The 12,488-nt window shown below is 42.0% G+C and overlaps 1 protein-coding gene across 1 annotated transcript in view; it reads left to right on the forward strand.

The window, feature by feature from the left end:
* The window catches only part of SLC1A2 (solute carrier family 1 member 2), a 159,581-nt gene that overhangs the window by 121,465 nt on the left and 25,628 nt on the right, over positions 1-12,488 (forward strand). Inside the window, exons 8-9 of the mRNA XM_070473187.1 lie at positions 5,613-5,807; positions 9,915-10,049. Coding sequence (XP_070329288.1) covers positions 5,613-5,807; positions 9,915-10,049 — 330 coding nt within the window. The remainder of the gene's footprint in view (positions 1-5,612; positions 5,808-9,914; positions 10,050-12,488) is intronic.

The following is a 12,488-nucleotide window of genomic DNA, read 5'->3' on the forward strand; positions in this document are numbered from 1 at the left end:
CATATTATTAGAATATTTTCGAAAGGGTAGCACTCTATAGATTCTTGGCTCCGTTTAGGAACTTTTGATTTTTCTGATGAACTTTTTGCTGGTATGCCGCTGTCCTGGAACTATGATCTCATACAACATTTCCCAGGTGAATGCCTACTGTTCATCTCTAGGCATAATTTGCCAGATATAGCATTAAGGAAAAGTGTTAGTTGCTCAGTCATGTCTGATTCTTTGTGACCCCCATGGACTATAGCCTGCCAGTCTCCTCTATCCATGGTATTCTCCAGGCAAGAATATTGGAGTGGGTAGCCATTCCCTTCTTTAGAGATCTTCCCAACAGAGGGATCGAACCTGGGTCTCCCACATTGCAGGCAGATTCTTTATGATCTGAGCCACCAGGGACTTGCATATAGTGTTAATTCAGCTTTAAATGTTTTCCAAAAGGGTGTAACAGGATGCTATTGTATTTAAGAAATCCTCTCACCTGTGATTTGAAAAATGCTATTACAGCATATCACTCTATTGAGTAATTTTTCAAGAATAAGAGAAAAAGATTTTGCAGGGTGAATGGTAGGTTAGATGAGATTTTTCAGGGAAACCAGAAATCAGGCAAGTCTCTGAACCTGTAGTGGACTATTCAGTCCCATTGATTTTGAGGAAAGTCAGGTTGGTATTGATTTGACTTGACATTGACTAAGAGTTGGTTCCTTCTTCGTTACCTAGTTCCAGTGGCTCAGAAGCCAGCGAGGACTCCAGAGATATGCAGACAAAAAAAGCAAAATCTCTTCTTCCTTGGATACCATTTTGGACTGAATTTAGCAAAAATAAACCAACAACTCAACAAAAACAAGTACATAGAAACACCAAGCAATGTAGAATTTCCAAGACTAAAAGAGTTTTATTCTCTAAGCCTGCAATATTTGCTTTTATTTCTGCACATGTATCCTTGGTTCCTGAAACCAAGACTGAGGCCATAAAGCAGGTGGCAGGGAGACAGACAAACTGCAACCCACAGCTTAGCGTTATCTCTGGAGTCACAAATCGGCAAGTCTTTGTTACAGAGCCCATGACCATGCTCTGCCAGGGAGACAGCTGCTCTGTGATACAGGGCAACTGCTGCTTCTAAACTACTGAGCAGACCATCATGTTTTTCTTAAGTTACATAGTAGGCCCATAGTGGTGATACCTAGGAAGCCAAATTACATTTCCATCTTGCAAATGAATGAGAAATTTTGACTAGTAAAATGTAAGGTTTCAGAAAAAGTGAAAATATGTACAACCTGGAAGATCTAGATTCTGCATTTGGTTTCCCGAGATTGAGGAAAGCACTCCAAGATTTCCTTTTTCCTTCTTGGTCCTATAAACTTCTTATGGTTAAAGAGTTCTAGCCATAAAGATCCTGTCTTTCTAGTGAAAAAGTTAACTTTTTTCAAAAATAAAAACAATCAGGTTTAGTTTTATTTTTGTTTTCTAGTTATGAGCATGATGTTTTCTCATTATGAACAAGTTCAGACAGTGAATAGAAGTTTGGAGAAAAGACAGGCATCACTACTGATACCTCGTAGTAACATTTTAGCTAATCTTTACAGTTATGTGCATTTCCAGTTCCTATTATGTGCAGATATTGTACATTGCTAAAGTGAGTCGAGAAGATCCCTTGGAGAAGGAAATAGCAACCCACTCCAGTATTCTTGCCTGGGAAATCCCATGGACAGAGGAGCCCGGCAGGCTACAGTCCATGGGGTTGCAAAAGAAGACCACAACTTAGTGACTAAACCAAAAATAACAAAATTTTCACTGGTTAACATATCATAAGAGTTATGTTATGTCTGTTGATATAGCTCTTACTATATTTCTATCACTATTATTTTTAAACTTCATAATAATCTACTGTATGTACTATAATATAACCCCATCCCAAATGTACATTTAAGCCTTGTATATTGAATAGGGCTGTGACATGCATCCTTGTAAATACATCTCTGCAAGGATGTCTAATGATCCCTTCAGGATAAATTTCGAGTTTCTGAATCCGGTGGTAAGCACATTGATGGTTTTGAAGCATATCACCAGATTACAATTTGGAAAAGTATGTTAGTTTATGTCCCTACTAACTGGGGACATAAAAGCAGTCATTTTAACACTTTCCAAACCTATTGGTGAAAAGTGATCTCACTGACTTTGCGTCACTCTGATTCCTAGGGTGGGAAAACATCTTTTTGTGTTCTTTTTGACTATCCTTCCCTTCCCTCCCCTGCCCTGCGAATTGTTTGTGAGCTGAGTTTCCTGTTGGGGTATTTATCCTTCCCTGATTGGTTTTCAGTTCTCTTCATGTATAAAAATATCAACTCATGTATCATATGTTGCAAATAATGCCCCTCTTCACTTGATATTTGTCTTAAAAATTTACCGTGCTTTGTATCACTAGCAGGTTTTAATTTGTGGAGCTTCCCCAGTGGCTCAGTGATCAAAAGAATCTCCCTGCAGTTCAGGAAGCACAGGCTTGATGCCTGGGTCAGGAGGATTCCCTGGAGGAGGGCATGGCAACCCACTCCAGTATTCTTGCCTGGAAAGTTCCACGGACAGAGGAGCCTGGCGGGCTGCAGTCCATAGTGTTGCAGAGACGAACATGACTGAAGCGACTGAGCATAAAGTCATCAATGTTTTCCTTTAGCATTTAAAATTTTGACTTTGCTTAGAAATATCTTTTCCACCAAAGATTGTAAAATATTACCTTATATTTTGTTCCAATGCTGTTATGGTTTTGATATCTATACTATCTCAAAATATTATCTTTTCTTTAGAATGACTAGACAATTATCCTAGTCCCTTTATACGACAAAGGTAAATCTTAAAATCATAGAGAAAACCCAAAATTATATTTAAGTCAAAGATAAATTCTTGAGTTATCTGACCAAGACAACAAACATTAGACTCATTTCTCCCCCTTACCTTGTATTTCATTTGAAAAAAGAATATGGTTTTAATCTTTGGTTAAAATGTGGCTTTGCCTGGATGTAGAATTTCTTTTATTTTCTTTTTAAGGTCACTGTGGCAGGAGTCTTGTACTGAGAATTAATGCAGGGTTTCTTTTCCACTATGACTACAAGGGAAAAGCCCCAGGGACAGCCAGTTGAATACACTTTCTACCTCCTCGGACCTTGGCCTGAATGCGACATAGAGGGGAGGGTTGGCCCCATTTTCTCAATAGGCACAGGGGCTGGTGTCAGGGCAGCCAGTTTGTGGTGGTGGTGGCCTGGGACACATCTCTTTGCATCCCTCTGACTTCAGTGCCTGCTGTTAAAACTAATCTGGATAATCAAAAAAAGAAAAATCTCGAGTACCAGACAGTTATAATCAGCAACATTTGAAGAATGTCATATGACCATGGAGACAGGAGCCAAAAAAAACAATGTCAGAATGTCAGCCTGTCAATACAAGAAAGAGTTAAAATCCTCAAATCCCAATTTGGACTGATGGGGTGCATATGAATTTTTAATACACAAACCATATCCCCTAGTGGCAGTAAGAATATTTTCATGCCTCACCAATTGTGTTCCTCAGTCTGTTGAATTGTCTAAAGACCCTTTGATGACAGTGTAGGGAAATGAATGTAGTAATAATAGTGGATATATTCCAGTCATCCCAGCAGTATCCTTAGATTCATACCAGTGAGAATCTAGCTGCCCACCACAGCTATGCTGCCATTTCAGACCAGTCATGGAGTCCTGTGACCTCAGAGGGTCTTAGGAAGGGGCTGGGGGTGTGGGAGAGGAATAAAGGACACTAAGTGAAGTGAAAGTATTAGCTGCTCTGTTGTATCCGACTCTGTGACCCCAAGGACTGTAGCCCACCAGGCTTCTCTGTCCATGGAATTCTCTGGGCGAGAATACTGGAGTGGGTTGCCATTCCCTTTCCGGAGGACCTTCCCCACCTAGGGATCCAACCTGGGTCTCCTGCATTGCAGGCAGATTCTTTGCCATCTGAGCTACCAGGGAAGTCAAAGGACACTAACTTCTCTTGGAATAGCTGGGGCAGCAAGCCAGGTACGACACCCCCGCATGTAAATGAGGCCAGACCCCAACCTTTTCCCTGGGTTCCTAGAGTTTTTTTAATGAGAGATCTCCAAACATCCATAACTTTTCCCCACCTAAAACCAAAGAGGAGGCATGAGACAGACCCCTGACCTGAAATCACAAAGAATGGTTCAGTAAGATGACTCTGGCTTCTCTAAGGTTGTTAATAGGGTTTGTGGGTCTGTGGGATGTGAAGGTGCAGATTTAGGAGACCCTAAATTTGGAGCTTCAGGGTCCTTGGTTCTGAGTTGGTCCTGGAACCTGCATTTTATTTGTCATGCCTGAAGCTGACGGTCCTCTTCCACTCTCTAAGAAACCGAGACCTTTGCAGGTGTCTTTGTCCAGCTTGGCTAGAGCCCTAATTCTGACAAGTAGGAGGGAACTATGACTAAGGCTGTAAAGGCAAGAAAGAAAAATGTGCGGTCCACATTAGGGGTTTCTCTCAAGTCAGTTTGCTAAAGTTTGAATAAGAAAAAAAGAATGGCTCACAAGGTATTCCCATGGCAATTGGAATGTTCTGTGTTGCTTTCCATATTCTTTAAACTTTGAAGCAAATCCACTTGCTCTCCCATCACATCTATCCACATGGAAATAAATAGTCTGGTTTTCAGCAACCCTTACTCTAGTAGGTCTCCTGTTTTAGAAGACACCGAACATGTCAGGAGTTCTGGCCTTCGAGACTGATTCATATGGTCATGAATTTGCATGCCACGCCTGGGAGGAGTGGGAGTGAAGTCTCTCCACATTGGGTCTTTGATTAGCTACAGAGCTTTTCTGCCCTATTTCATAGGAGAGACTCTAGAGTTGGCAATGATCTTTTATCAGGGAGTTGGAATGTCTGTGAGGATCCCCAGGGAATTGCTAGAAACTTGGATTCTTACTGAATGGTGTTTACCATATTTGTCCAGCTTTCTCAAAATTAGCAGGCCAGCTCAGGGCAATTCCCAGGGGCTGGGTACAACCCATGTAGTTAATCTTGTTGGAAACAGTGTTTCTAGCATAAAATTATGGATCATTCAAAAATTCCTCATTCTGTCTTACTATTGGTAGCTGATCCTTTTCTGATACCTTTTTCTGCAGCCCAGTTAATGTGGGCAATCACACAAGTTTTGAATATTTAATCCAAGATGGAAAGAGGGACCAAAGGGAAAGGAGAATTTAAAGCTCTGAGTAGATCTCAAAAACTAGAACCAACAAAAATATTTTGCCGCCTATTTAGCACCTTAATAAGATTGAATTTGAGCCTCCAAATCAAGGTTTTTTTTGTTTGTTTTTGTCTTGTTTTTTTGTTTTGCTTTATTGCTAGAATTAAAATTTATTTGGGTTTAAAACATTTTTTTACTGGAGTACAGAGCTCTATTCAATACTGTGTAATGTCCTATATGGCAAATCGATGGGTTTTAATTTAGTTCCAGATGCTGCTTTTTTCAAGTCACATTGTTTGATTGGAACAGAGAACAAAAACCTTGTAGTGGCATTTCAGATTGTGCTTTGTCCTGCTTCTCTAAAGTGGACATAACTCTTGTCTCTCTTGTTGTCCGTTAGTGCTGGAACTTTGCCCGTCACCTTCCGCTGCTTGGAAGAAAATCTGGGGATTGATAAGCGTGTGACTAGATTTGTCCTGCCAGTCGGGGCAACCATTAACATGGATGGTACAGCCCTTTATGAAGCAGTGGCTGCCATCTTTATAGCCCAAATGAATGGCGTCGTCCTAGATGGAGGCCAGATTGTGACCGTAAGGTGAGTGAAGTGGGTTGGATAAAGCCCTGAAACAATCCTTTACCCTTTTGTCCCTTCCACACTAATTCCATTTCACAGAGGCCACTTCAGTTTCAGTTATCCAGGTAGAAGGATGATGAAAGAAATAAAAGAGAAGAGGAATTATTGGCAAGCTCAAAGGGAAGATTGGAAGAGGAATTAAGCAGGCTCACAATAATATCTTCTGTTTGTATTGCCTATGTGAAATTGCTTCAGAAGTTTGATATTAGTTGATTTTTAACCATCTTGTGATGTTCCAAGGCAGTTACTTCTATGTTTATTTAATAGATGAAGAAGCACAGGCTTTGGGAGCTTGGTAGTTTGTCCGAAGCCGTAATACTGTCAATAATGAGCCAGAAGGGCTGTCACTGGGACCAGTATCAACTGACTCTGGATCCAGTTTTTCTTAAAATATGCTCCCTTCAGCATTCCAGGGAATGACAGCATAACCGATAAAGTACTTGGAGGAATTTCTCAATACAGCACATAACATTTTATTACAAATAAATAATAATTTTTTTGTTTTTGCTAAAGCCACTTTACCTATTATTTATCATTTTTAAAAATTCAGAAAGAATACTTTTCCAATATGTCATTAAAAACATATTGCTTCTCTGCAGACTTAAAGATCACACCTACTTGTATGTATTAACTTATCTAATCCTAACAACCATCCTAGGAGGTATGTACTTGTCTCAGTCAGCTCAGGGTGTGTAACAAAATACCACTGACTATTTGGCTCAAACAGAAGATGTTTATATCTTACAGTTCTGGAGGATGGGAAGTCCAAGATTAAGGTTCCAGTGGGTTCAGCTCCTGAAGAATGTCCTCTTCCAGGCTTGCAAATGACTGCCTTCTAGATGTTCACTCATGTGGCCTTACCTTGGTACCTGGAGAGAGACAGCAAGTTCTCATATGTCTCCTCTTATGAGGGCATTAATCCCACCGTGAGAACTCTGCCTTCATGACCAAGGCTCCATCTCCAAGTACCATCACACCGGAGATTAGGGCTTCAACAAATGAATTTTGGAAGGATGCATCTCAGTCTATAGCAGTACTGTAAAGGAGTCTCAATTTCAAATAATGGGACAATAATCACATATTCTAGAGGTGATTGAGAGCACTGTGGCTGATACATAGTCACCTGGCAAAAAATCTTAGCTACTAGTATTATTACTACAATTGATGCTTAATCAAATACAGTACTCCTAGCATATGACAGAAAAATGTGACAGTGATATAGTGAGTAACATGATGTTACTTAGTGGAAAACATGCTTTACGTCAGATTATCAAACCTTCTAAGTCATGTCCTAACAGACTGTGTACAGGACTGCCAACAACCCTTGCTTTTAAATTCAAAGACAAACCAACCTCCCTTACTTTAAAATTCAAAGACGAATGGGGCTTTTTTAATGTTCTTTGAAGTCTCCCATTGATGAAGCAACTATGCCTCCCATCAAGCTCACATCATTAGATGAGAACTTGCAGATTGGACCAGGTGATTGAGATTGTGCTTGAATTATTTGAATTTATCCTTTATTTTAATAATGCTAGTACTGAGAATTTTCACTGGACAAGGATAAAGTTGGCCAAATATATTCAATACTGGTGGCCCTGGCAAGTTCAACCAAATCTGCTATGTTTGTAGACATCATAAGGGCTGTCTCTGGGAGACAACCCCCCCCCATGGAATATATGTAGTTCATATGTAGTATATGTATATGAAGTATATGTAGTTCCAATTTAGTCAGAGAAAAATAGCCAAGTCTAGCTTCATTGCTGTGCGTCCAAGTACATTTGTTATCTTCTCATTTCCCTGCATGTAACAGAACAGTGGCCAGGAATTCTCAGCAAATTTGTTAAGTCTTAGAGTTCAGTGTGAGAAGGGATCAAGAGACATAGAAAGGCAGCATGACATTGGATTCGAGCAGACGAGTGCTCAGATCCCAGCAGACCATGGACAGGCTGAGTGACCCTGAGTTTCTCCACCCGTCCAGTTGGTGGTACAACCAGATGTACCTTGCAGGGTTACTGTGAGGTCCTGCTGTGATTAATGTGTGTGTGGTATTTTGTACAACATCCAAGAACCAGCCAGAGGAGTGAGCCAGAGGAGCGGGAGGACGTGGAAAGCGGAAAGGGATAAAGAGAGGGAAGATCTCGGCCCAGGGGTTATTGCAGGACTTGGGGTTCCAGACAGCCCGTCTATGTTCGGGTCAGGGAATAACTGAGATGGAGGAACAGAAAGAGAACCAACTTCCAGTAAGATTTCTTTATAGAAGTTTGTCTCACACACCAAGGGGTAACAACGTGGCCACGGTACCCAGGGATGTGTAAGAGTGACTCATAGAACAGAAGCAACTGAGGTTTTAAACAAAACAGCTTCGGCCGAGACCGTTGGAACTTGGGAAGTTCCCCTTCCCTCGTGTGTTCTGTCCATCTTGGGGAAATGGCTGAGGATTCCCACCTGCCAGCTCTCGGGACTTTAGGGACGTTTTCCTCGCAAAGCGGCCTCATCCTGCCCAGATTTCCCAATGAGAATAAAAATTCACATGTATTAGGGGGAGGGGAATTTGCAGTGCGCCAGCCTCTTCTAAGTGCTTAATTTCTGAGCTCCTACATATTCCATGAGTGAGACCCCATTATTAACTCTTGTTTTACAGATAAGGGAATCAAGGCGCAAAGAGGTTAAGTAAGTTGCCCAAAGTCACGTGCTTAATAAGTGGCAGAATTGGGGTTTGAAGCTGGGTCGTTCAACTTGAGAACCTTCTCTGATAACCACTACTAATTACTCTCTCCTATGACCTAAGTGGATGCCCCTCCACCCCCCAAAAATGGAGCTCTTTAAACCCTTACATCAGCTCCATATTGCTGGGGCAGGGTAAAAGCAAAGATGGGTTCTAATCCCACCTAGGAGGAGTATCTGTTTTGTGATAAGCCTAAGTGGGGGGAGGATGGCAATATGGAAAAACCAGTGCAAACCGCAAAACCTCCTGGGAACTTTCTTTCCTCATGTGTAAGATTAGGTAAATTCAGATTCCTTTTGACTGTAATACCAGGGTTCTATACATGGACATACCAACTGGCAAACCAGTTTGGGAGTCTGATTCTTTGTTTGAAGCCAGAAGACCTACTGTAAAAACTCTATAAAAACTGTTAAAAAAAAAAACAAAACCAACTTTATATAACCACAGAGAAAGCAGCCCCCTTTTTCTTTTCAGCAGTCAGAAAAGCAAGTTCAGAATCCATATTTTCATAAACTGTCCATTCAGAAATGACAGCTTTTATAAATAGCATCCAAAATAGAGGGAGAAAAAGTCACTGTCCTTTGCTGGACCACAGAGGCCCTCTGGTGTCTAGATGGGGTGCTTGAACCCTAGATTAAACTCGTTTCCAGAGACAACTTCAAAATGGCACTGGGATGCCCTTGGCATTCCTTGCAAAGCAAGGAATGAGATGTTTCAGGAGGAAGGTCTCCCATTGTTTTATTATCATTTCTTGGCACCCTCTTTCTGAATAGTTATTTTCCAGCCCATGGTGAAATGTCCAGGCATCTAAAGCTTAATGTCATTTGGAATTCTGTCAGTTTGTTTCCCTGATGTCCACTCAGTTGAGTCTGGATATTTGCTATTCCGAGTTCTCATGTTAATGTTGGCAATGACCTCCTCAGACTCTTGCCACTTAGTCTAGAAGTCTCTGTTTCTCACAGAGACATAAAGACGTAAGCAGAAATGAATGCAGTGGTGTTCCTGTGGAAGGATTAAGGGTGATTTGTTTTTCTTCTTTACTATTTCCTTGCCTGCATTTAGAGCCATGCTTACTTCATTTGAGCCCTGTGATATATTTGGCGATTTGCATGTCATGATGGGGACAAGACTCTGATCCATGAATTTGTAAGCTTCCATCAGGCTGAGCAAAATCCAAATAGACCCTATTTCCTGGGTCTTGGTAGTCCAGATTTCTCTATTTCTTGGGAGGAAAAGGGCATTTTATGACTGCTGGGAAAATTAGAGCTTAAAATTGCCTGCCAGTGATGGTTTTGGCAAGGCTATGTTCTCTTCCTTTGACCTGACCTTTTCTGTTCTCACAGCCTCACGGCGACACTGGCCAGCGTTGGTGCAGCCAGTATTCCCAGTGCGGGGCTGGTCACCATGCTCCTCATTCTGACGGCTGTAGGCCTGCCGACCGAGGACATCAGCCTGCTGGTGGCTGTGGACTGGCTACTGTAAGTGTCTGGGTGTGGTTCTTCTGCTGGGAATGTGAATACCGCCACCCAAGGGTGGACAAGATGCAAGGTTGTGCCAAGATCTTCTTCGCCAGTCCCCATGACAGCTCTCTCATGTCCTCCCTCCTTTCTTCTCCCTAACATTTACTGAGTGCCTCTTTGGGAACCAGAGAAGAAAAAGAATGTTTGAGGGCTTCAGAGTTTAGTGGAGGAAGCAAATTAATTAAAATACAAAGTTAAAAGCAAAGCTATAAAGGACCAATTACTGTTGAAGCATGCAGGGGATCTCAAAACAGAGTGAACGGATTATACTGAGTGAACAAAGCACAAAGGAATATATACTGTATGATTCCATTTATGTGATGCTCTAGGAAAGATAATATGATCTCTAGCAGTAAAAAGAGATCATGGTTGCCTGGGCCCAGAAATAGAGGCATGAGGATTAACTGGGAAGGGCCCAAAGAAGGCTTTAGGAGTGACAGAAATGTTCCATAGACACCGGTATGCACAGGTGTTCACAAGTCGGAACTCAATAAAACATATACACATTTAAAATGCATACATTTTATTGTATGTAAATTATACTTCAATAATGTATATTTCTAAATTGCACACACATAGAATAATAGTGATAGTCACCCATCCCATGCTAGGATGGAAGGGCAGAGTGGAGAAATCAGAAAACAAGGGAAATGGCTACTGAATACTATGTGTCAGCTACACTGAGTCCTTCACAGCTTTCTTTAACAACACTGTAGATTTGGTGTTATCACTTCCATTTTAAAAATAAGAAAACTGAGGTTTAGGGAGAATGAATAGAGATTCAACCCTAGGTCTGCTTGGGTTTGGAGGCCAACACATTCATAATCATGGTCACATTCAAGTTCCTAAAGGTAGTGATACCTAAACTGGATCCTAACAGGTAGGTAGAAGTTACCCAGGTACACATGGAGTGGGGAATAGGACATTGTGGTCAAGGCAAGCCTACACAAAAGCACAGAGGCAACAAATAAAGTGGAGACCTCTGAGTGGTTTGGTACTGTTGGAGCACAAAATGTAAGGTGGGGAGTGGTGAAAGGTGACATAAGGCAGACAGACAGCCTTGAGGCTGTGCAGAGATGCTTGAACTTGGCAGTGTACATGTAGCCCAGGCACGCTTTTCCAGTGAAGGACATTATCCTAGTGTGAGACTCACTGTCTATTCCCAAAGGTGAGTCAGTCTATGAGATGGCCCCCAACAGGAGGCTGGCATATCCTTGCTAAGGTCTTACTGGAGCTCTGATGGTCTATGGGATGTACACTGATACTTCCAATCCAGTCCTGGCACTCCATGACAGGGGCCAACCCTTGGCTTCAGAGTCAGAGGCTCGGAATGACGAGTGCAGAGATCCAAAGTGCTCACACTTAATTTTGTAAAGTTGCCCTACCTGCCAGTAGCAATTTTTCTGACATTTATTGACACAGATTTTAAGAGCCAGAAGCCACATTTTATGGACTTGAGTTCCTCCATGCTCAAAGAGGTTCCACTCTCTACAAGCACTCTTCTGAAGAGAGAAACATGCAAGTGGCCGAAGGGAAGAAGAACATCTTGGAAGGTTAGAAGGAAGCCTGGTCTTTCTAGAAAACTTGGCCTGTTCTTGAGGTTTAGTTAGAAATCAGAAGTGGACAGAATCTGTTCAACCCAGGAGGGGCACGGATCTTCCTGACTGGTTCATCTGTCACCAGAGAAATGCCCTGGAAATGCCTTTCATGGGAGATGAATCTTACCTGTCTCTGCCTGTCTCTTTCAATGGGGGTAGCAGGGGCCTTCGCACTAGTTTGGTGGTTCTCTGTGCCCTGTGCTGGCCCCAGGGGGCAGGCTTTCTCATGATGTTCATTCAAACAAGGCAGTTATAGGGGCAGCTGAGATTGGTTGGTGGGGTTTGGTGGAAGGATTTGGAGGAAATAGGATAAGAGAGACTAAGGGGTGGGGTCAGTTTTGGTTAGGAGGAGGACAAAGTGGAAATAAAGACCTTGGCAACTGTTGGGGACAGAGCATACAGCAGGAGCTCAATAAATGCATGCTAAAGTGACACAGAGAGCCACCTTGTGATAACCAGGGGCCTTTCCACACGTGAAGAATGACAGACGAAGCTATTAAAGTCCCAGCTGCTTCCCTTGTGACTTTAGCTTCCTCTGCCTCTTTGACCTTTGAACTTATGTTGTTAGGGTCCTTTGCCTGCTCCAGCTACATCGCCTACTCTCTTCTTGGACTTGTTGCCAAGGCCTGAAATCCACCATTAGAGATTCATCTCTTTAGCAATGATTAGTATAGATGCTGCCCCCCATTATAATGCAAATTCATTTAAGTGGAAAAATGCACTTGTATTATCAGGAATGGAGCTGATATTTGGTGGGTACCACCGTGCTCTTTACATTAGTTTACAGTTAATCCATAAA

This window comes from Odocoileus virginianus, chromosome 10, assembly GCF_023699985.2.
Source record: "Odocoileus virginianus isolate 20LAN1187 ecotype Illinois chromosome 10, Ovbor_1.2, whole genome shotgun sequence".
In the NCBI taxonomy this organism is placed as follows: Eukaryota; Metazoa; Chordata; class Mammalia; order Artiodactyla; family Cervidae; genus Odocoileus; species Odocoileus virginianus.